The sequence below is a fragment of the Oryzias melastigma genome, linkage group LG14, assembly GCF_002922805.2.
Source record: "Oryzias melastigma strain HK-1 linkage group LG14, ASM292280v2, whole genome shotgun sequence".
Taxonomy (NCBI): domain Eukaryota; kingdom Metazoa; phylum Chordata; class Actinopteri; order Beloniformes; family Adrianichthyidae; genus Oryzias; species Oryzias melastigma.
In genome coordinates, this window is record NC_050525.1 from 981,673 (window position 1) to 1,005,609 (window position 23,937).

The 23,937-nt window shown below is 39.7% G+C and overlaps 2 protein-coding genes across 3 annotated transcripts in view; both read right to left on the reverse strand.

Moving 5' to 3' along the window:
* The window catches only part of uvrag (UV radiation resistance associated gene), a gene marked incomplete in the record, with an annotated part of 124,105 nt that extends 115,262 nt beyond the window's left edge, over positions 1–8,843 (reverse strand). The window contains 3 exon segments of one of the 2 annotated variants that reach the window (XM_024266216.2): positions 2,159–2,193; positions 2,544–2,661; positions 8,486–8,843. In XM_024266216.2, coding sequence (XP_024121984.1) covers positions 2,159–2,193; positions 2,544–2,661; positions 8,486–8,590 — 258 coding nt within the window. 2 annotated transcript variants of the gene reach the window in all.
* A 3,207-nt stretch (positions 8,844–12,050) lies between these two features.
* dgat2 (diacylglycerol O-acyltransferase 2) lies at positions 12,051–23,937 on the reverse strand. Its single transcript, XM_024266114.2, has 8 exons — positions 23,641–23,937; positions 20,886–21,014; positions 20,620–20,727; positions 19,658–19,728; positions 16,545–16,749; positions 16,154–16,328; positions 13,443–13,645; positions 12,051–13,350 (listed from the first exon to the last, which is right to left on the reverse strand). The coding sequence occupies exons 1-8, from the start codon at positions 23,678–23,680 to the stop codon at positions 13,196–13,198; spliced, it is 1,086 nt and encodes a 361-aa protein (XP_024121882.1). The 5' UTR covers positions 23,681–23,937; the 3' UTR covers positions 12,051–13,195.

A 23,937-nucleotide genomic window follows, 5' to 3' on the forward strand; every position in this document is an offset into this window, starting at 1 on the left:
TTAATCTGACTGCAGCACATACAAGTTCCTTTCAAATTAAAATTAAGTCTTAAAAACATTGTTCTAAAGCAGCAAATATATTGCAGTATTTTTATATTATTTTTTAATTTCTTCTGAACATAAACTATAGGTACTGCTGTGCAGAAGAAGATAATAACATGTAAACTTAAAATAAACAGTTCTGATAATAGATTTAATCATCATTTCACTCAGTCATCTGACATGTGTACATGTTGGAGGATTGATCAAACAAGTTTATTTTACTATTATTAGATCACCTCATTAAGAAATGAGCATAAACGGAACAAATGTAACTAAGAAATTCATTATTGATACACAATAAAACAACAAATTATTCTAATTCGAAGCTCTATACAAAAGATTTTGGTTAATATTTTAACAAAACCCTCAAACTCATCTCAACTCCTGAACCACAATCGAGTACCCCCGACCGAATGAGGAATAATCCAGTCGGACCGAACCATTTTCAATGTAGAGGAGGGGGGTCCGGTGAGGATGTTTCCAAAACAAAATATATAAACATCGTTACCTTGACATTAAAAATAAAAGTATTAGCGATTATATATTGGTTATTGGTTTACTGAAATAATGTTTTCTGTTTTGTCCTTTTGTCATCATTCGGGGCCTCCGTCCCCCCCCCTCTCAGTCTGGGCTCCTAGAATCAGCCGCTCCGTAAGAAGAAGAAGCGCGGCTCTTCCGGAGGTTTCTCCCGTGTTCATTTAAAACGAAAGTTTATCGCAATAGACTCATTTCACTATCGAAAAAAGGTAATATTGCAATAACGATAATTATCGTTTTATCGCCCAGCCCTAGTTTAACATATGTGTTAGACTTTCCTTCATCACAGAGAAACATCTCAACCTTTTTGTGTTCTCAGGTTAAGATGAAAACACAAAGACAGATGGCACCAGTAAATATTGGTCAGCATGAAGGAGAAATGAGAGGGAAGATGGCTTAGACGAGTCTTGGTACAGCTTGTCTGCTGGAGGAAGTGAGAAGTGAGCCTCCAGGACACAGAGAGGAGCTCATGACTGGGCAGCAGGCCCAGCGATAACCTGCCATTCGTGCTGCCTCTATGCTTCACCTGGAGCTGCATTTGCCAAGCAAATACCCCAGGTAATTAGGACTGAATGCTCACAGACCGATGGGTAGGGTTAGCACATATACTAAACTCACATCAAAGCAGGCTCGAGAATTAACACTGTAGGATTCATCTGGACTTGTGTTTTGAAGTCTGGTTCTAAAACGTTCTGCAGATACTCCTTAAATCTATCCTATCCAGTGAGATATTCACACAATATCCACGGATCTGCCGCAGAGTTATGGTGCCGTATGAAAAAAACGTACCAGTCCCAGAAGATAAGCCACAAGCTAGCACAGATTCATGGGCAGTCAGCCAAAACTGGAAATTAGGACGTCATTTTGTTCTGCGCATGTGCAGTGAGTGTGAGTAGGTAAATTTCACAGAACATCACCAACAGCCGTCGACTGTATAAGGAGGCTGGACCAAGTCGGACGTGACGTATGGAAGTGATTTACTTCTGGCTCCAACCAAACTTAGTAAATACAGTCGCCGTTTTGTTAGCGATACAGACGCCGCCGTGTCAGTAAGCAGTGATTGGTCTGAGTAACATTTCTATGACAACCACTCTGTCCAATCAGGAGAGAGCTTGTTGAAGTCCTCATCTCAAGCACTTGAAACTGAGCAACACAAAATCTGTCAAACGTTTGAACATGAGACTGTCTACTTTTATTCACCATCTGGTTGATAGGTTTATAACTTGAACTACAGAAAACCAAAATAAAAAAAGAGGATTATCAAGAAAAGGTTTAAAAAAGAAAGTCTCAGATCAAGAATGGTCATTCTGACCAATAGAATGACTGAATAATAAATGTTTATTTCTCTATAGAAGTCTTTTGGCTTTCTGGAACCAGTAGATACTTCCTATTTGGAATGCCAGGGGGGGAGGAGTCCCTCAGTCCAGCTTCATATACACTCAGTGATAACTGAAACAACAATCTGTCCTGACATTAGTCCAAAAACCTTGAGATTCTTCACAGAATGCACACTTTTCACTCTGAGCAACAGTTAATGACAACATGTTTCACAGGAAGCAGAGATTCAGTGTTTGCTCACCAGAGAGTCTCGAATGACTTCACTTTTGTAAAAATCTGGGGAAAAAAACAGGAAAGTAATTGGATTAACATTAGTGATCTTCCATGGAAACAACTGCATTTACTTTGATAGAGTTCTACAGCACAGAAAACCCTTCAAAGCCACTGAGATGAGGTCAGAGTGTGACTGTTCTATGATAGCATTCATTACTGTAAAGCTCAAAAAGGATGTATTTTCCTACATAGACAAAGAATCTCTGCAGTTCATGGTGAATTAGTAACAGACTCATTCACAGCCTTGATGAATGAACTGTGCGTTCTATATGCTCTGGTTCTGGAATGGTCTCAGCTATTCTCCTCTGAAGAATTCGTCTGTAATCCCGTGTGAGTTCAGCTGGAACACTGACCTCTAGAGATGCGATCTTCTACACACAGGTGGAGGGTGAAATACGTGTCCAGCAGAGGAGAGCCATTCTTGTTGACTATGTTTCTGGCAGCAATACTCCGTAGATGACGCAGCCGTCTCTGTTTGGAAGGAGAATTACAGAGATGAGGATCATCCTTTGACAGCAGGTTAGAAATTAAAGGGAAAAAAAATCTGATGTGCTGTTTTTCAAGTCTCCCTCTGATGAAAATCCTGTTTTTGAGTTTTTAACATGTATTTGTGGTGTTTTTCTTCTGAAAGAGAACAAATGTAATAAGAAATCATTTTGTTTTTGCATTTCCGAGTATTTCTCCTTTTAAATCAACCAAACTGTCTTGGACAGACTCTGTTTGAATGAATGATCTTCTTTCCATCAACAGCTCTGCTGCACATGCACTAAACCCTCATCTGTTCCTAGTGTCTAGTTCAGGTTCTGGAGAAGAGAAGATGGTATCTTCACATTGACTGCAGTCAAATGAGCCGCCGTTCACATTTCTGTGGTCAAATCAGCATCACTGGATTTTTGGTGTGAGTTACATCCAATACTTACGGTAGCAGGACTGAGAACGCTGGAAAATCTCCACCAGACTCCACGGAGCTTCTTGATGTGACCACGGAAATGTGAACGGCGGCTCATTTGACCGCAGTTGGAAAGGATTGTAAATCAATGAAAGAGCATTTTGATGTTAGCTTTGATTATTTTATCAAGAACTCTGAGAAACCAATGATTGAATGTATTGATCACAGCAGCGTCAATAAACATGGGAGAGGGCGGAGCTCCAAAAGCCACGCCCCCTAAGAGGAGATTTTGGAACAGAGGATTCAGATCAACATGAAAAGGGGCTTTTTAAAACATTTAGGTTGTGGGATTTTGGTTAAAAACTTAATAATCAAAATGAATTGAGACAGTGTCACAGAAAAAAAGAACACCCAAAAAGGTCGAAAAAAGAGAAGAAACTGGAAAAAAGGTCAAAAATTTAAAACAGGGGTGCTGGTCGAGGACTTACGGCCAATGATTTCAGGCATAAATAAAGTTTTTTTTCCAGTCGTCTCCAGCAGCAAAGTGGGACTACCGATTAGTTGACGACAAATTTAATAGTCAATTAGTCGTTTCTTTATTTATCTCAAAAATACGGTGCACGCTTTTATAATCCCATGTCTTTACCTTTTTTTTAGCAAACAAAACAAAAAGAAAGCTAAAAAGACATGCAGAAATGATAACTTTCCTGTTACGAGTAAGAATATCGTACAGTCTGGAATTCTACAGAGACCGAGTGTAGTAAAGTTGAATACAGTTGTGATCATTCAGCACCACAAAATGTACTTTTGCTATATTTGAGTCAGTGAGACCAAAAATTGATCTTTTGTGAAAAAAATAGTTCCTTGTTTCAGATGCTAACCTCATTTGATTTAATCTCATTTTAATCCCAGAAACTAATGAAGGACAGAAGCTGCACGATTCATTAAAAGTTTAATAAACTATCATCTTCAATGTTTTTATATTAAGCTACTTTAAAGCTAATGATGGTTAAGATGTGTCTTTTACATCCTGTTTACGCATGATCTGGTTAGTCGAGTAATCGAAAAAATAATCGGTGACTTGTGGCAGCACTACTCTCCATACAGATGATCTACTAGTACTCATTATTTACCATCACTTTCTTCACCTGAACTGACTGAAACATTTTGAGCTGAAAATATAACTCGCTGTGTCGTGTGTAACAGTCACAACTTATAAGAGAAGTTAATGATAATTGTAGCAAACTGGAAAAATAAAAAATTTCCGTGGTTTATAAAACAAAGATTTATGATGACATAAGGATAAATGATATTGTTTTACATCTTTGTGTATCATAGATGATGATCCATTTACACCCGTGGGAGTGTGCAGTACTTAGGTGGTCTCCAGAGGCTTTAAAGGATATTTGAATCTTTAACGCGACCAAACGTCTCTTCACTAACCAGCCTCTAAAGGAAAAGCCCCGCCATAAAAAAAAAAAAAAAACAAGAAAAATCCTAGTCATGTGATTCGCAGTGAGATTAGGAGTCACAGAAACAGAAAACTGATTGTTCCACAGTACATTTTCAACCCTAACCTTGAAGTCACTGCAGACTTCTTATTGGATTTATGAAGACCACAAGCTTTAAAAGGGATTTGATAGAACAAACGTGACGGATCGGACTAAAGCGGCATGAATATGAAGGCATGGAATGACCCCATGCACGAAAGTTTCCTCTTGTTGTGCAAAATGAACAAAAGCAAAGCTGAAGGAATGTTAACCATAAAAATGCATAAAGAACATGATGAGCAGTGAAAGAATGACCCAACCAAACATGGACAGTAAAGTTACTTTGAGAACAGTAAAAAACAGCGATGTCTTTGTAAAGAAATCCTAAAAAATACAAACTTTTAATTGCAACTTTCACATAAAGAATCCCTACTATCAATCAAAATAAAAGTAAGAGTCTCTTGTTCTGATTAACTTTGTGTTTTTGAACTAGTTAAGTTCAAGACATCATGTAGCAGCTGTTTATTATTGTGGCTTTGATGAAGGCAAATAAAGAACTGTGCTCAGGAATTATTAAAGATAAACACATAAAAGTGAATTTTATGGGAATATTTTTCAAAAGTGTAAAAACAAATATGGATTTATCCAACTGTGTAGCAGGAGATGAATTCATGCAGAAATGCATGGCATGTTCTTTAGTTGACATGTCAAAAATATAAAAGATTTTTCACCAGTATCCGATTTTTACTTTCTAAAAACATCAAATATAAATTTAATACAAAAAATGTCTATCCCAAGTAAAGATTCATTTGATATCATTTACTTTTAACAGAGTATTTTTGCTAGAATCAACCAACAGAGTACAGTGAGAGGACAATATGTCGAAATCCCATACTTGACTAATAAGGAAAATAGACTCAACTGTTCCTCAAAAAAAATAATACTAAAAACCGTAAAATCTGAAAGTTTTCTGATGAATGCATACAAAATTAACTCGGTGACCTATGTGGTGACGTCTGTGCGTCAGGACGAGGTCATCGTCTCAAGACGGCAAATTAATTCAAGTTTAAGAAAAACCTTTAAAAAGAAGATTCAGATCTGCATGAGAAGAATTTGAACAAAAGAAACATGTCCAAAGTTGCCAGGACACCCCTACTCAAAGGTTTTCCACCCTATTCAATCGTTAATGACACAGGCCGTTTTCAGCCATAGTTTCTGCAGAGTAAGCCCACCCCTACTTCCCCTTATCCATCTGTTTACACTCTCTCCTGCTACCTCACAGCCACTCACACCCCCAACATAACATTAGCGGTGCAACAAAAACAGTAACATCATTTCTATCCAGCCGTCCAGTTCTGATCCAGATTCCAGCTCAGACCAGGAAAACAAAGACGTTCATTGATCTATTTGACTGTAAGAGAATGATCAGAATGGAGCAGATCAGGGAGCTTTGGGCTTGCAGATTGTGACTGCTACCACACAACTAGCTTTATCAAACTGCTTTTTTCATTTGCTCATGATATAAGATTTGAATGAAGAAATACTAAAAAAAAAAAAAAAAAAGAAAATGCAATCTTGAACTTAATTGTATTTATATGTGTAATCTCCTCCATCATCAGAAAAATGCTACAAAAAGATGTTAAAAAACATTTTTTTATCAGAGGTGGTCTTAAAAATAAACCTGAATGTGTTTTTAGAAAAAGAAAAGGTGGGAGAAAAATCTGAAGAAACAAAAAGTGTTGAGCATTTCTTAAAAAGAAAAGCAAACGCGCGCACACCAGAATTCCTGGCCTCCACGCAAGGAGCACGCATTGATACTCAAGTTTTTAAGACTGCCACGCACTGAGCGCGCGCTGAATGTTCAACCCGGTGCTTACACTCTGGCTGTGTGCGTTCAAGAATGCGCTCTACCCAGGTTTATGAACATGCGCTCGGCAGGTGGAACCCACAGTGGAGCAGCACTCTCACACAGGTATCGGCAGGAGGAGATTCTTCTTCTAATGTATTTTTACTGTTCATTAGAGCTCCTCCACCACCTATAATGGAGAGAGAACCTTGGAGAAAAACGTCAGAGCGATAAAAATCCCCCAGATCTTTCTCCAGGCTTTTTGCTTTAACGACTCTGTTCCTTTACTGTCTGTCTGGGTGTCACATTAATCCAACCGGACACAAACCGCAATGATTCATTTCTCTTTCATGATCCTGTTTGGCTCTTCCGTGCTTTGAAGCGGACGCTACCCACGGGCCACTCCTGAATCCGAGTCCCTGATTGGTCACTGTGCTGTGCTGCTGCAATTATGCATAAAAATGTTGAACCGAGTTGAACATTCAGCGCGCTCAGTGGCTGGGGGTGGTTGTGCTGAGCGGGTGGGGAGCGGTCCGTCACATGGAGCACAACATGAACCGAGTATGAAAGGATTTGTGATCATTTCAGTATTCTGTATAATTGTTTATTTGTATTGAATCCTTTCTGTTTGTAGGAAACAGACAGTTTGATGTAAGGGGCAAAAAGAAAAAATACCTTTAATTCATTGTGTTAAGAAAAAAACAAAATTGAAAACAATCAAAATCGTGACTTTAAAACTGTGAATCGAATTTACTTGTAGTTTGACCAAATCGTTCCATCTCTACTTACTGCCAAATTAGCCTAAAAAACTGTATTAAAAAAGTCTAGGTTAGCCAAAACAGCTAGCATGTAGCTGAAAAAATAGCTAAACTTCAAAAATGCCTAAAAAATGAAAAAAGCTTAAATTAGCCAAAACAGCTAATGTGTAAATATTAGCCTAACTCCAAAATAGCCTAAAAAACTTTTTTTAAAGTCTGAATTAGTCAAAACAGCTAGCATGTAGCTGAAATATTAGCTAAACTCCAAAACAACCTAAAAAAAATCTTAGTAAATGCCAAAATAGTCCATAAAGCTAGCAGAATTACAATTTTTAAAATGTTAAAACTGTAACTTTTTAACATAATTATGAATAATAAAAAGTCAGGAATATTATTCCAGTATAAATCAACTTAAACCTTAAATAACTTGCAATACTTTACTCTCCATAAAAATATATTTAATCCAAATTATACAAGTTAGAAATAAGCGCAACATAACATCGGGACGTAAATAACAATAATATAAAATTACCCAGAGGGCCGGATCCGGCCCCCGGGCCTCGACTTTGACACATGTTATAAATTATCCTAATCCTAAACTCTCCCCTTTTCCAGATCCTAAATCACGGAGGAGAATGTCCCCTCTCGTACACCTTTAATTCCTCCATCCAGTCAAACGGGCTGGACTGAAAACACGTGACAGGAGGAAGTCCCTTTCACGCTCAGTATTTCTATTATTTCTTTTTAAAACGGTTCCCTTAAAAACTATTAATCTTTCATTCTGGTGGCTTTGGGACTCACTGCCTTACAAGTCAACTTAGGTCGTGATTGCTTCAATGAATGAATGAATGAATGAATGGGTGAACAGCAGAAGCTTCTACTGCTTGAAGAATCTTAACACTCGTTTTAAGGTTTAGACAGGAATAAAACCGAGGACAGTTTCTGTCCCAAACAGTCCACAAAGTCCAGCACCGACACCTTTAGCTGAGCTGTCACTTTTCGACCTGCCGCAAAGTTCTGTTTACATTTTCACACCAAGTTTGGCCACAAACATATATTTTATTAGATATAAGTGATAAAAATGTCTTTGAAAGAAGAAGGCGTCATTAAAGTAGGGAGTCCAAGAACGGGAGCATGTATATTTACTGTCGGCTATCACCAACAAGCTAGCTAGTTAGCTCAACAGTTAGCGCGCGGACAGGCCTCCCATCACCAGGTGACATTTCTACCTGAAAACTGAATACAAACACAGCAGCGGAGGGAAGCCTGCGACCTCGAGCTCCTTCCGAGCAGACAACAGACTGGCGCTGACCTGCTGGGACGTGAGTTCCACATGCAGGGCTCGAGAGGATGAAGCTCCAGAGTTGGTGACTGAAGCGGCGGCAATAGAGAGGACCCGACCGGTTATGGAGTTCATCCTCCCGTCGGCATTCAGCGGCTCTGCTTCATTCAGCAGAACACCCCCATCGTCCGGACTTAGCTCAAAGTTTCCCAAGCTACAGCCAACCAGAAGAGGCGCGCGGGCTCCTCTGTCGCTGGGAACGGCGCTACTGCGGCTGTCAGCAGCTATCCGGCGGTACGTAAACAAAGTATTGGCTTTTCTGCTACAGTTAGATCGGAAATCCGTCAGTGGTCGAAGGGGACGTCACTCCGGTTTGTGATTGGCTCAAATCAACGTCCGTCAAACAAAGGCGGGGCTCAGTTGTGTAGGATCCGCGTTCCTATTGGCTGATGCACCTGCTCGTCACGAATTAGGGGGCGGGTCTCTGAAAAATGTGTCAAATCTGCAAAGTATGAGGAAGTAGCAGAAAGCAGCGTGACACGAAGCTGACTGCGCTGTCATTGGAGCTCACAGAAAAGCGCTGACACCAAGGACGGATTTTTATCTCTTTTTAGACTTTTATATTTTTTCTAATAATAGTTTACATTTTGAACAAGAATTTTACTAAATACCTTTGAGATGTCTTCAAACTCAATGCATATAATCCACAGAATTGCGCTTTTTGATGCACGATTATCCTAGTTTGTATTTATCTCCAGTTTAAGTAAAAAAAAAAAAAACAGAGTAAACAATGTAAATTAATGGAAGAGGTTACCAATTTGATGGATTTCAGCAACTGATGTGGATTTTGACTGGCAGATGATAATCAGATAAATTATTTTTCAGAGATTGTTCTAGCATATCTTCTCAAATTACATCTTTGTGCAGTAAAACATGTGTTTCATAGTCAACTAAGTTTGTAAAAATTGTTATAGAAAAACTAAAGCTTTTTGAAATCTGCTCATCAGCCAGCAGGGGGCGCGCTAGTCACGTCACCGGGAATAACAGCATTGGAGTTTGAACCTGCAGCTGCAGATTTTATACCAACTTGTTTTTAAGGGTAAAGAGAATCTCATTTCGTCTTTATACATATGTCTCATTGTGACAGAAGAATAATTGGATTTTTCTAAAAAAAAAAAAAAAAGTTTCATTTTTAATAAATTAAAACATATATATTGCTTTTGAATTGTCTTCAACATTCTGTATAATAAACTGCAGACCTGCTCAGGGGGTACCTTGCCTTTGCCCAACAGGACCCTGAAAGCAAAGATGGATGGATAATAAATTTCAAACAAACTGATTTTGCAATATTACTGCCCCCATCCCCCTACATCTGGAAAAAGTTATCTTTTTCTTAATATCAAAGTTCAGTTCAAACAACCCAACTTGGAATATTTTTAATGATACAGTTTTTAGTGTGTAATAGTTTTAAGCAACAAAAACAACATTTTGTTATCTTGTAGTGCAGGGGTGTCAAACTCAATCACACAGAGGGCCAAACCCGAAACACACCTTAGGTCGCGGGCCGAACACGATAAACATTTATTAAACACTCTAAAATGAAATTTTTAAAACTTTAAACCCGTAACTTTTTAACATAATTCTGAATAATAAAAAGACATGAATATTATTCCAGAATAAATCAACTTAAACCTTAAATAACTTTCAATATTTTTACTCTCCATAAAAATATATTTTGTCAAAATTATTCAAGTTAGAAATGAGCGCAAGATAACATCGGGTCATCCATCCCTCCTTCTTCTTGACCGCTTCGTCCCTTTCGGGGTCGCGGGAGCCTATCCCGGCTACTGAAGGGCGAAGGCGGGGTTCACCCTGGACAGGTCACCGGTCAGTCTCAGGGCCTCAATCACACACCCATTCACTCTCACAGTCACACCTAGGGACAATTTAGAGTCACCAATGAACCTATGAAGCATGTTTTTGGACGGTGGGAGGAAGCCGGAGTCCCCGGTGAAAACCCAAGCATGCACGGGGAGAACATGCAAACTCCACACAGAAAGGTCCCAGCCGGGAGTCGAACCGGGGCCTTCTCGCTGTGAGGCAAGAGCGATAACCACTGCGCCACCGTGCAGACATCGGGTCATTAATAACAATAAAATCAAATGATCTGGAGGGCCGGATCCGGCCCCGGGCCTTGACTTTGACACATGTTGTTGTAGGCCTACTTCTAGACCAGGAGTCTGCAACCTTCAAACCTTAAAGATCCATTCGGGTCGATTTCTCTCCAACCAAAACCCACAGGAGCCAAAAAGTCTTCACTCATCTTTACAAAATAAGATACTGATTTAAATTTATGTTTTTGCTGACACGGTACATTTAAATAAACTATTGTGGTTTTTGTCATAAATAAAACATACACGTGAAGGGAAAATAGCTTGGTTTAAAAATATAAATTTGTTCATAATTGTTGACAGCTTTGCATGACTTCCTTTCAAAATAAAAGACATCCTACATAATTGGATCACGTCAGTACAGCAAATGCAGGTGGAAGTATTGCTGTAAAAAACTGTTTATTTTACTGTTTCTGGTCCATTTCAGCCACAAATTTATAAATATAACCGACAAAAACTAAATCAGAGCTCATGAAGTGACTCCTACCAGATATTAAAACCACGAGGAACACTTTAAATCCTTGAATTTGTTCAAAAGTTAAAAAAAAATGTATGTTATATAATCTAGTAGATTATAATTTAACGCAGCTTCAATTCTGGTTGTGCTTACAGACAATAAATTGATTTTCTGTGATAAATGAAGCTGAAAATGAAGTTTGAATGTGTCAGTATGAGTTTGATCATCTACAAAGGATTGATGGAGAATTACAGCTACTGTTGTTAGGAATGATTCATACCGTCCTTCAACTGTTTGTGAAGGAGTTGAAGAAAGTTAATTTACTTTTTTTTAAAAAACATTTCATTTTAACCAAAGAGCCACACGTGTCTCTGGAGCTGCAGGTAGCAGACCTCTGCTATAGATCTCATCGTGGAGTTCATGAAATACTTTGTTATAACTGGGATTGCTACTAATGCTGTTGGTTTTGACAAATCCTGATTAATAAATGAATGAAAGGCTCTCATCAGTTGTGTAATGCTGTCAAATAACAGGTTTTGTAATAAACTAGACTTCTATATTTGCAGTCAGAGTGCAAACATGTGATTATCATTCTACAGTTATCATTCCTGCTCTCCCAGGAAAGTATTGATTAAAGTCGACCTTTGGTCCGCCCCAGTCACTGCCAAATTATCAAATGCTGTGAAGGCCGACGAATTTCAAGGCATCCATCTTATAGTTTTAGCATGTTTTTCCTATTCCCAACATTAGTGTATATATATAAAATTCTAGTTTTAATGCGTTTCATAGTTATTTACTCAAATATGTGTCATGTTTCACATCATTTACCTTCGATTTTCTGATAATTCCTCGTTCTTATTCAAACAAACACAGCAAAAGCTTCAAATCAAGTAATCTTGTTTTTCCCCTCAAACTGATTCCAGGAATCTATATAAAAGTGCAGGGAAGTGAAACACAAGCACACAGCTCATGAAAACATACAAAATTTAATTTAAATATTGGCAGAAGACATCTTCAGTCACATACATGTGTCTTGCTGTTTGTTACTATAAAATGTATTGCACTGGGATTAAAAATAAGTCACAATGGTGAGTCCAGAAAACTAATATTCTCTTTAAACACCTGCTACCGGCCTTTAGGGAGGATGAGTCCCAGAACTTCCCGTGTTCCATTAGTGAGGAACTCTGTCATATGCTAAAACACCAGCGAGGTTTAAGGCCTTCTTTAATACAATTGTGACATTATTTTAACTCTTTAACACCTGACTTTTCAACCATTGACACGATCAATGTCATTCTATAGAATCTACTAGAATGACATTGGTCGTGTCAACAATTAAATATGACAGCAAATCAAAGATCATGAACACTGGAGCTCTGGTGTTAAAGACCAGAGTTTTATGGCGTAGATTTCATGTAGATCCAAACCTGAGCGACAAGAATCTCAATGAAAGGCACAAAAACTTAAGGGGGGAAAAAAAAAAAAACTCCAAAAAACTCCTTTTTCTGAAGACTTTCTTTAGGATTTGCAATACAAAAAGTGCACGGATAATACAGCGGGACAAGCTTTCCAACTGTCTTCGTCTACTACAGAATACAATCAATACTTTATGGTTCCATACAGAAATGTATACATCATCTATTCACAATATAAATCCACACACTTCAAGTGTACACAAATACATTAGTAATCAATGCACGTCAGGAAACCGCAATCGTCTTTGGCTGAATTACACTTTGGGCTTTTCATTCCAATGTCAAAGTCGTACCTTCAATTTGCATTGTTTGTGCGATGAGCATTTCAGTGGGGGTCATAAAGCTCTTCTTAAGGCTCCGAGAGCGACCTCAAAGAAGTCTTAAAAGTCATGACAGCTTCCACCTCTCTGCTCAGGTGAGGCGGTTCAAACAGAAGGAAATGGAAGGACAAGGCACTGCTCTTCATGACTTTGTCCAAACAAAGGCAGTCTCCCCATGCACAGATCGTCACTCGTTTGGCACACTGCAATTAGCATCTTTAACCAGCATTTACACGTGCAGGCAGAAGTTTAGCGATGAACCAGCGACAAATTCAAGAAGCTGATCTCCGGATTCACAGCAGAGCCTCTTCCTCCTCTCACAGGACGTGCAGGATGTCGCTCTCTTTCAGACCATACCTGGTCTTAGACTTGTCAAAGAGGGACTGGAGGGACCTGATGTACATGTCATGGTAGAGGTCCACCATCTCCTCAGTCGGATCCTCAATCTTTGGCACAGTTATCGGCTCCCCAACTACAAGAAATGACAAAATTATACCATTAGATGCACAGTTTGTCAGAGAAGTCGGCATTTGGCTACAAACAGGAAAACTAAGATGAACTTGCCTACGGTGGTTATGGGCTTGCAGAAAGGCACAATGCCCCACGAGTTGCTAAAGAAAAGGCCACTTCCATGAAAAAGGCAAGGAGCAAAGCCCAAGATCTTCTGTAACTTCTTCTGAATGGCTCTCCAGAAGGTTCCCTCCTCAAAAATCACCTGCTTGTAGACGTCATTCTCTCCAAAAGAATAGACGGGAACCAAGTCGGACCTGAACGAACAGAGAAGTCATTCATCAAATCCGTCTGTTCCTGAGGGAGACATGATGCAACAACGAAACTTTAGGCAAACTGGAAAAGAAATAACGATGCAGCAAAACCTTTGCAATTCTGTACACACTAAACCAGAAACATGCGGCCCACGGGCCGTATTCGGCCCGCCGGATATTTTAATCCGGCCCGGTTATGAAGAAAAAAATATATAAGAATTTTCAAAAAAAAAAGGAAGCAAGTTTCTAGTCCATTATTGTGGCAAGTTGAGGTTCTAGGGGGAGCAGGGAAACTCAGGAGATCAAGAAATAAACACGATGACGGCCAAAACCATGCTGAGTTTTGGGAGAGAAAAGGAGGTTAACGCCAAAATGTTTGCAAGTTTAACTTAGTTTAATTTTTCATTGATTAACACATTTATATTTTAGACAGGGTATTTATTTTTTTCCATAGCCCCCTCTTTGAGTTCACTATCGGGATTGGCTTAATGTCAGACGTAAAACATTCAGTCTGTATGATATTGTTTACCTTTTTATGTAATTAAATCGCTTTTATTTGAAATGCATTGGACTCTGTGGATGGAAGTGTAATAATAAGTGATTAGACTACTAGGTTGTTTGAGGCAGTTTTTTTTTGCGGCTCACGCACAAAATAGACCAGACGCTGAAACGATCCGCTGCACGGCGTGAGCCTGCCGTGTAGGACCGCGGCGCCCTGCGCCTTGTGTGGACCACACCATAGGCTAACAAGCTGCTCGTGGCACTGCTGCGTGAACCAAGCGTTAGAAGGCCAAAGTGCTTTACGGTCATGGTCCCTTTCACATACGGATGCCGGCTCCACTGCTCGACACCAACCTATAACCGCCAGGAGCCACGTGGGGTTCAGGGTCTTGTCCAGAGACACTTAGACACAAGCGATCAGGTCGACCACTCTACCACTGCGCCACAGCCCCTTTATTTCGACATGGGGTGTATTTTACTTTGAAAGGATCCCCTGTGTTGCTGTTAGAAGTATAAGAAGTTAAAATGATTGCTTATAGAAAAACATAACTCTGTTAGAATTCAATTATTGTAAAAGTTACACTATAAAAATGAACGGGTTAATGGCCACAAAAACATCAATTACGTTTTTTTCTAAATGGTTGGGTTTTGGTCTGTCGGAAGCTGGACCAGATTTATTTTTTGGTAAAGTTTGGAGATTCTTGGTCTAACTAATGTCCAAAGTGTGGCTGGTGGGCCAAATTCGGCCCCCGTTTAAATATCCAACGACCCACAGGCTCTTTTCATAAAATCAATATAATTTTAGCATTTTCTAAAAACTGTGTATATTTTTTTGATTGTGGTTGACTAAGTTATGTTTTCATATTCACCATTAAGTGGCCCAAATACCATCAACGACCTGCTAACTGGGACTGAACCGTGTGAAAACTGACAGGAAGGAAGAAGAACAATCACATTTAGGTGCCTTTGTTCTCTGGTAAGAAATGAGAAGTATGCACTGCAATAATATTTTCATGAAATAGTTCATTTAAATGTAGTGCTGTTAAAATAGCTAAAACAATGTCAGATAAATGGCTTGGCCCTCACATTTCCACCTTAACAAATCTGGCCCTCTTTGGGAAAAGTTTGGACCCCTCTGATCTAAACCGGGTGGAGTGTTTACTCGAGTCTCTGTTCTAAAACGGGATCATTTCTAGAAGCAGTTTGGGCCACAAGGGTTGAAAGGTCGCCAGATCCCAATCCAAAAGCATTACTCCTGGAAAACAGTTCTGTTTTTGTTTTGGGCAGAATTACAATTATGCAAGGGTGTTAGGCAAAGTGGAACTTCTTTTAAACTGATGTTTTGGGAATCCAACATGGCCTGTGGCGAGTCAGAAATCCGTCAACAGACAAAGACTGACCCGTTTCCAGAGGATAACAGGACGCGTCTTCTTAAACTCTGACATTATGATGACATTTATTTAACACAGAGGATAAAAACCTTTTTCAGCTTCACACCTATGAATATGAAGAAATCTGTTTTGAATATTGTTTCTGTTGTAGGAGGAGAGATAAAGCGTAAAGGTGCCAGAATGTGCCCAGAGTGACCTCACACAGCAGGCTTAATATGGCTGAAATGCTAACCTAGTTGTTATGAATGAAGGGCCACTTTTCCAAGCGCCTAAGCCTCTTTGGACGAGCTGAACCCAGTGATATGATAATCCTGGGCCACTTTTTTTTTTTAGAACATTTTTTTTGGACTAATAAGACACAGAAAGGTCCCTCTGCACAGCGGCTGGTATTAGTGGTAGTGATGGAGCTTAATGCCCGGATGGGGGCAGCCCCAGGTCACAGAGTGACCCCCTGAATACCACAGGGAGCTCTCTGGCCTGAACGGGACAACACAGCACATTCATAAAAGATTTGGCGACATGTTTAACCTTTCTGAAAGTAATCTAGGATTTGTTTGATTCCACCCGACATTTCCACCATCACAACAGCTTTGGTTGATGTTGTTTTTGCCGGGCTCACCCTTTCTGCAGCGCCAGCCGAACAAAGCCTTTCCGGTTCCTCAGGGTGACGCAGTTCATGCCTGGAGCGCAGTGCAGAGACTCTGCTGCTCCTCCGACCACGATGACCACGGCGTTGCCAGTCCCGTTACACGACAGCAGGTAGTCAATGGAATTCCTGTTCACTGGGCAAATACCTGAAAGAGGAAGAAACGATATTTATAGCGCTGGTCTCCAACACAATTAAAAGTACTCTGCACAGATTCACACCAGCACAATGCTGTCCATGGTTTACCTAGAAGCAAAGGAAGCAAAGCTCTCGCATCAGCAGCAGATCAGGGTCAATCCGCTGTGCACCAGGACAAAGGTCTGCCGTCACACAGACAATCATCTACTGTACAGCAAACACTCACCTCCAGACATCAGGTAGTCTCTGAGAACAGGCAAGCGGAAGTTTCCCGCTAGTGTCGCCAGCGAGGGTTTGATGCCGGGGAATTTCTTGGAGAAGCCCGTTGCTTCAGTCCCAAAGTTGCAGAAAGCGCCAAAGCAGAAGATCCCATGAGGATGGTAGCCAAATATGTAGTTCCGGCTGGGCAGCAGGTCATGAGTTTTAATCAGCTGGAAGACAGAAGCATGAAGTACATCACTGCTTCTCCTGCTGCAGCTCCAGCTGGACAGAGACGTTCATGAAGGTTCCTTCAGTAGAAGGAAGAGCTCATCGAGTCAATTTTCACTGGAGAGGAATGAGCTAATCCACATCAGTATATAATATCGCTTTATGTTGTGCAAAACACATTTAGGTCAAAGGCAGTGTTTGGTTAGAACTGGGACACTCTTATCAGCTGCAGATTCGGTGTGCATGCTGTAAACCTGCATCAGCTTTTGAAGGTCCAGGAGCTCCACAACAATAAAAGGCTCTAATGAGAGGATGCGTGCCGCAGTGTGAGCTCCGAGCTTCAGCCAAACATGTTCACATGGACAGATGGTATTCACACGGCAGAGACGAGGTGATGGAGGAAACCCAAGAGCTGAATGGACTGTGGATCAGAACCCAGTGCTGTCGTTAGGACAAAGGACGTGGTGGTTAAACTAGACTTTTTGGATCCTGCAATAAGAGTATTGAACAGAGCAGCCGTTGTGCATCTGTGAAAACCAGCCTTTTATCTGCCAGCTTCCTATCAGTCACGCTGCAGGCATGCCGAGGCCCTCGCTCCGACTCGCAGCTCAGACTTTGACCGGCTGCTTTCAGCTCATACATTTAACTTTATACATACAAAGTTATTGTCTGGCAACGTAATGAATCCATATCTGAACTTCTAAGGCCTGAAGACCTGGACACTCTTCCAGTGAGTAAATAACCTTTAGAAAAGCAGGGGGAAAACGTATCACTTTAAAGGAATATTGATTTTTTTTTTCCCCTAATCAAGACAAACATTCCGGCTGGCATCAAGCATCTGATCGCATCACCCAGACCGGCCCCCACACAATGGGGTCAATACAGCAAAGTTCAGCTCCTCTTTCTGCCCCCGAGACGGCTCATTCAAAAACAGGACAACACTTCTGTGTTTGCATCGAAGATTTAAGGTGTTAGGCCGGTTCTGTTTGGTTTAACCAGGAGCAAACACTGAAATACAACCTTCAATTCATGGAGAAGATCTACAAACTCAAAACAGGCACAAAGCTGAAATCATAAACTATTGGTGTTTATTTTTCCCATTAAGGTAATTTGCTTGATTTGCTTTTTAAAAATGTTATACTCCTGAACGCAATAAGCTGAAAGGAGTACAGACCATCATTGTGAGAGCATGGATCAATGAAAACCGTTACAGGACCTGAACCCTCTCAAACGATGACCTGTCCACGTACAGTCCAGCAGCAGAAGAGAGGAGATCAGCAAGACAACAGCAAGCTACAACCACCTCAACAGTCTGACTCGGAATAGATCACGTCACATTCAGAACAAGCTTATTCAGGATTTTTAAAAAGAAGAACTAAAAAAAGATGAGTAATCACAGTAAATCCTGACCTTAGACTAGATCAAGTCACTTTTGGAAAAGTGTTCAGGAGGAAAAAACACAGAAAGTGTTTAGAAACTGCAGACAAATCCAGATAATAAAGTAATTGGCTTCAATTATAAATCCATTTCTTTATAGTTAATATTCAATCACACTTTTTTATCTTGTTTGCAAATGTTGATTTACCCTAATGGAAAATAAATGACCTAAACTTTTGTGAAGAAGAACCTCTAATCCTCTAGATTTCAATGACATCTGCTTCTGTTTATTTAAAGTCTCATAGTAGTTACTAATAATAGAACAATGCCACATTAAGGAATCACAATGATTTTATTTTACATTTATTTCATTTAACAATATATAACCTCAAAATAAGAATATAAAATTATAACAGTTAATAAATGAAAAGGAGTCAAAAGAAGAAAACTTGTATATCTGCCCCATCGCTAAATCAACAAAAATAGATCCAAAAACATCAAAGAAAACGATCTTTACATAAATATTAAGGAAGCCTGCCTTTTAAATGAGCATGTAAACATGAATACACTTGCATAAACAGTTCTCAGTGTTCCTACGCATTTCTTTAAGTTAAATTGAAGACTTTAAGACCTTCCTACGACTTTGCATATGAAAGCTTAAGACCATTTTCTCTGCCTGATTCCCAGCTCAGTGGCTGAAGAATAAACGATTTTTGAATTTCACAATAATTTCTTGCCAGTAAAAGTGTAACATAACAAATTGCAGTTCAAATTTCAGTAAATAAATTACAATTACTAGACTATAGAAATCCTCATTACTGTTTTACTAACATTTCAGTGCAATCAAACTTTACTTACATAATCGGGGTTTAAAAAAAAAAAAAAAAAAAAAACTTTTTAGACCAGAAAAGTCACATGAAAAAAGTTTTAAGCTGCACCATTTTAGGACCAAGATATCAAAATGTAAGACTTATTAAATGCTTTTGAAAGCCTTATTTTCAAATTCAAAGCTTTTAAGACTTTAGAAGAGCCCACGGGAACCCTGTATCTACATTTGATCCTATTTACCGACACTAGCGTTAACTACTTAGTTTTATAAAAGAATTTTACTACAGCTTATCTATATTTTCCCCAACATCTCCCTTTTAATAATACTTTTAAAGGCAGGACTTGTTTTTGTATTTTTAGTTTCTTTGTCCAGTTTATTCCATGTTAGAACCGTATTCCATTTCAGATATTTGATTTTATGACTGCTCTGATGTTCTGAGCTCAGGAGCCGCGGCGGCGTCTGAACACGCCGGACTGCTGTCAACAGGAACAAACTCCAAGACAACAGTCAGCTACAGCGTGGAGCAGACGGTTCAAGTCCCTCCTGAGATAAACCTTATCTACTGTCCTGTGGAAAACAGCTCAGGAACCACGAATACTCAGGGTTTTCAAATGCATACATTACTTGATACAGTATTTTCCTTCAAGTTTGCATTCTCAGGTGTAACATCCAGGTGAAGGTGTGCACACAGACAGTTGACTTACTTTGACAGGGAAGTAGTCTCGGAAATACCTCCACACTGTCCAGTTTCTCACCCAGGAGGATCTCCTTCCACCTGAGCAAACATTGACCATCACAAAGGTCTCATCAGCAACATTTCTTCCATAAAATCATTCACAACAGAAAAAAAAAATGTCACTTATATTTTAATTTCCATTATATATGGGTGGAAGTGAACTGAACCATGGACCTGTGCTTACTGTTGGTAACAAAAACTGAAATCTTTGTTCAGAAACTTACATTTTATCCACTGGAGGTGAAAAATGTGTCCTTTTAGCAGAGATTATGAGGCTAAAAAGCAATTTATTGCTACAGGCTTTAGATTAACTGACTTGACGTGTTGCATTTAAGAGGAAAAAAGTCCCGTTTGTAACCTCCCCTGTTGTGGAGCAGGGAGTCAGTGTACTTTCTACATCACAAAATAAACTCTTTCAAAACAGAATTATATCATCTGCTCTGGAATCACAACAATTTAAATTAAAAAAAACTCAGAAATTAGATTTTAAGCTTAATTTTCTTCATACATGTGCTCCATCATCAGAAAAATGCCACAAAAACCTCATCAACCCGAAGAACTCATGAAACTGAGTTCTAAGCAGAAAATATATTAGAACAGTCAAATTTAAGATTACACCTTTTTCTAAATTCATGCCTCAAAGCAGAATAGAGTGGCCAAAGAAGTGAAGACGGAGTCCACCTGAATATCTAACCATCACATTGCAACCTTCCATCAAGCTCTGAATTCTGCTTTTACTGCGGTCCATTTAACCAAAGCAGACCCCACTGCAGTCCTCGGGGAACACTGTCCCACTTTCTCTGCTCAAACACCTGATTTAGCTCCTCCATCACTACAGTCAGGTGAGTTTCAGCAGGTAGAAAACATGGAGGACAGTGAGCCCCGAGCACCAGGGAAACAGTAAGATGCTGTTTTGTTGTTTATCCTTACCTTGTTTTGGGGTGTTCCAGTCGACAATGAGCCAGGCAGTATACATCGCAGCTATCAACCAGCAGTCAGTGCAAAAAATGTAGATCAGCAGCACAGTGCAAGCAGCACCTGGATGAAGACGACAGAAAATCCACCTGAACTCGTTCCAGTAAACCGGCTCATCAGGAGAAGAATGCCCAGAACCAAAGCCAGTGCGTGTTCACCATGACGATCTGACATAGCTAATCTGGGGCTGAAGGGCTAAACTCTCACACAACCACACCTACCCATGGCTAAAAAGGTGAGGACCCACTGCAGCACAGAGATGACCTGCAGATGTTTCTCCATCTTGGACCTGCAGGGCCAAAGTCCCAGCGGCAGATCCTGCAGGGCGGAGAAGATGCTGGAGCCGGTGCCTGGACACGGAGCAAGCCAGGCCAGTCAAACCTCCAGACAAACTCGAATAACAAACAGGCAGTGCTGCCACAAACGATTATTTATTAGTCGACTAATCACCAATTATTTTTTCAGATTAGTTGACTAATCGGATCATGCACGAAGTGCATGTAAACACACATCTGAACCATAATTAGCTTTAAACTAACTAAAAATACAGACTATTAAGACAAAAAGTTTATTAAACTTTTAATGCCTCTGTCCTTCATTAGTTTCAGGTATTAAAACAAGATTTAACTAGAAAAGTTGCATTAACAGCAATAATGCTCGTGTGAATAATTTTTGATGAAAGTAGTTGAAGATGCTGAAACTTTTTGCTGAAAATGGTGACGCAATTGACTTTATTGCTGCAAGGATTTACTGAAAATGCAAAAGCTTTTTGCAAAATGATACATTTGCTAAAAGACCGGAAATTTCGTTAAAGAACTATAAAAGAACGGAGAAGTTGACCTAAATTTCGGAAAAATCTTTAGAAAAATTGCTTAAAAATCCCTAATACATGGTAATTTGCAAAAATATTTAGTGTGCTGCTAAAATATAAGATAAACGCCAAAGTAGCCCAAAAAAACCTTTGTAGATGGAAAAAAAACAAGCTTGTTGCTTAAATACTAGCTAAACTCCAAATTAGCTTAAAAACCCTCAGTAGAAAACAAATGAGCCAAAAAGAGCCTAATACTAAATACTAGCTAAACTCCAAAATAGCCCAAGATTCCTCAGTAAACTACATTAGTCAAGACGTTTGCCCATTTCTAAATTTAGGAACTAAAAACTAAAATAGCCTAAAAAACCCCCAGTAGATAACAAATTAGCCAAACATGTTAGCATGTTGCTAAAATATTAGCTTAACTCCAAATTAGCATAAAAACCCTCAGTAGAAAACAAATTAGCCAAAGAAGCTAACACGTTGCTGAAATCCTAGCTGAACTCCAAAATAACCTAAAAAAAAAAACAGTAGATAACAAATTAGCCAAAAACATTATCATGTTGCTAAAATATAAACTCAATTTTTTTGAAAATGACTATGAAAGATGTCTAGTCCATTAATACATTTAAAGGCTTGTTGCTGATCTACTTAAAATGTTGAAATTTGAAGACTAATTCATTTCCTATGGGGCATATTTTGCTAAATATTTCATGAACTATAAAGTTTATGAAAACCAAAAATTCAAGCAGTAATGTCCTGAACAAACTGAATGTTTTAATACTAAGATTGCTGAAATTGTACAAAGTGTGATTGGGCTTTTACGTGCTGAAAAACGTACGGAAAAGAGCAGGAGGATCACTATAATGAAGTCGGTCTGAAACAAGTAACTATTTTCACTAAAGATAAAGTTTTGGTCTCCCTGACTCAAATATATATATATATATATATATATATATATATAAATGCATTTTTTGGTGCTGAATGTTCACAACTTTGTTCAACTTTACTACACTCTCATTCCATATAACATAAAGAAACCACTAATCGACTATTTTATTGGTCGATTAGTCGACTGATTGTGGCAGCACTACAAACAGGACATGTGTGCGTTACTTTCATGCAAATGTGGTTTTATGGCAAAGTCCTGTCGAGTTCAGTTATCAAACACCTGTAAGCTCTGCTCGTGCAAATCCAAGGGGAAGTAGAGTAACAGACTAATTAAGCTGAGCTAAAGCTTGTCAAGCTTCTGCTGCAGCGTCTTAAAGAGGAGCAGCTCCCTGTAGGACAGACTCAGGTTTAATCTGCCCACGAAAATAACCCACTTCTAGGATTCTGCAGGCGATACCAGCGAATGGTGACGGTGCTCTGGTTTTAGAGGCTGGAGCCAGCACATTAGGATTCAGGCCTCCTCTGCTGCTGACACAAAAGGTGAAAAGGGACCGGCCTCCTGCAGACCCCACAGCTTCCACCTCAACTGCTGAGTTTAAGCAGGATTTGTTAACCCTTTAACACTGGAGCTCCAGTGTTTGTGTTCTTTGATTTAATATCATTTTTTAATTTTTAACACGGTAATTCCAGTAGAATCTGAAGGAGAAAAGCGTCTCTTGAGCCGCTTTTCTCCTTCAGATTCTACTGGAATTATCATGTTAATGGATGAAAGTTACAGTATTTTAAAGATTTTGTGTTCAGGTCTGAAGCTCCAAATCAGAATCACTCTAGTTTTCATTTCATGTCAGAAAGAAAAGTATATTAGACTATCCATCCATCCATCCATCTTCTTGACCGCTTTGTCCCTTTCGGGGTCGCGGGGGTGCCGGAGCCTATCCCGGCTACTGAAGGGCGAAGGCGGGGTACACCCTGGACAGGTCTCCAGTCTGTCACAGGGCTATATTAGACTAGATTAAACTTTATTGACAACCTACCAGACTGCCTTAAAGTTTGACTAAACCATGGATTACTGCAATAAATAAACAGTTTACATTGAAATGGTTCATATTTGATGACTTTAGGTTCACATCCTGGTGAGAAAGTTTGGTTTATTTCAGGGTTTGTTGTCCTGGACGCCAATGCTTTCCACATTTACAGCCATTGAGCTTCCACACAAACAAAACTCTTTCAAGCGTTTTTATGACACTTCCTTTCTCGTTCCAAATCAGTCTTACCTCTCAGGACTCCGGAGTACGCAGCCAGAATGGTCTTCATCTCGGAGGCTGTGGATGGCGACGGCGCGCACTGATCACAGATGATTGCTTGTTGCTGCGTCGGAGGGAGGCTACAGCTCCTCGGTCATGACTGCCTTCAGCTTCAGCAGCAGCTTCAGCAGCAGAGCATTAAATGAGCTCCAGGAGCGGCCTCTGGGAAGGACGGCGCAGGCGTGGAGCGGTGCGTTCGTGGAGGAGCAGGCGCATTCCCGCAGGTGCGTAAAGTGGAGGCGGCAGTACCGGAGCCGCGTCCTCCAC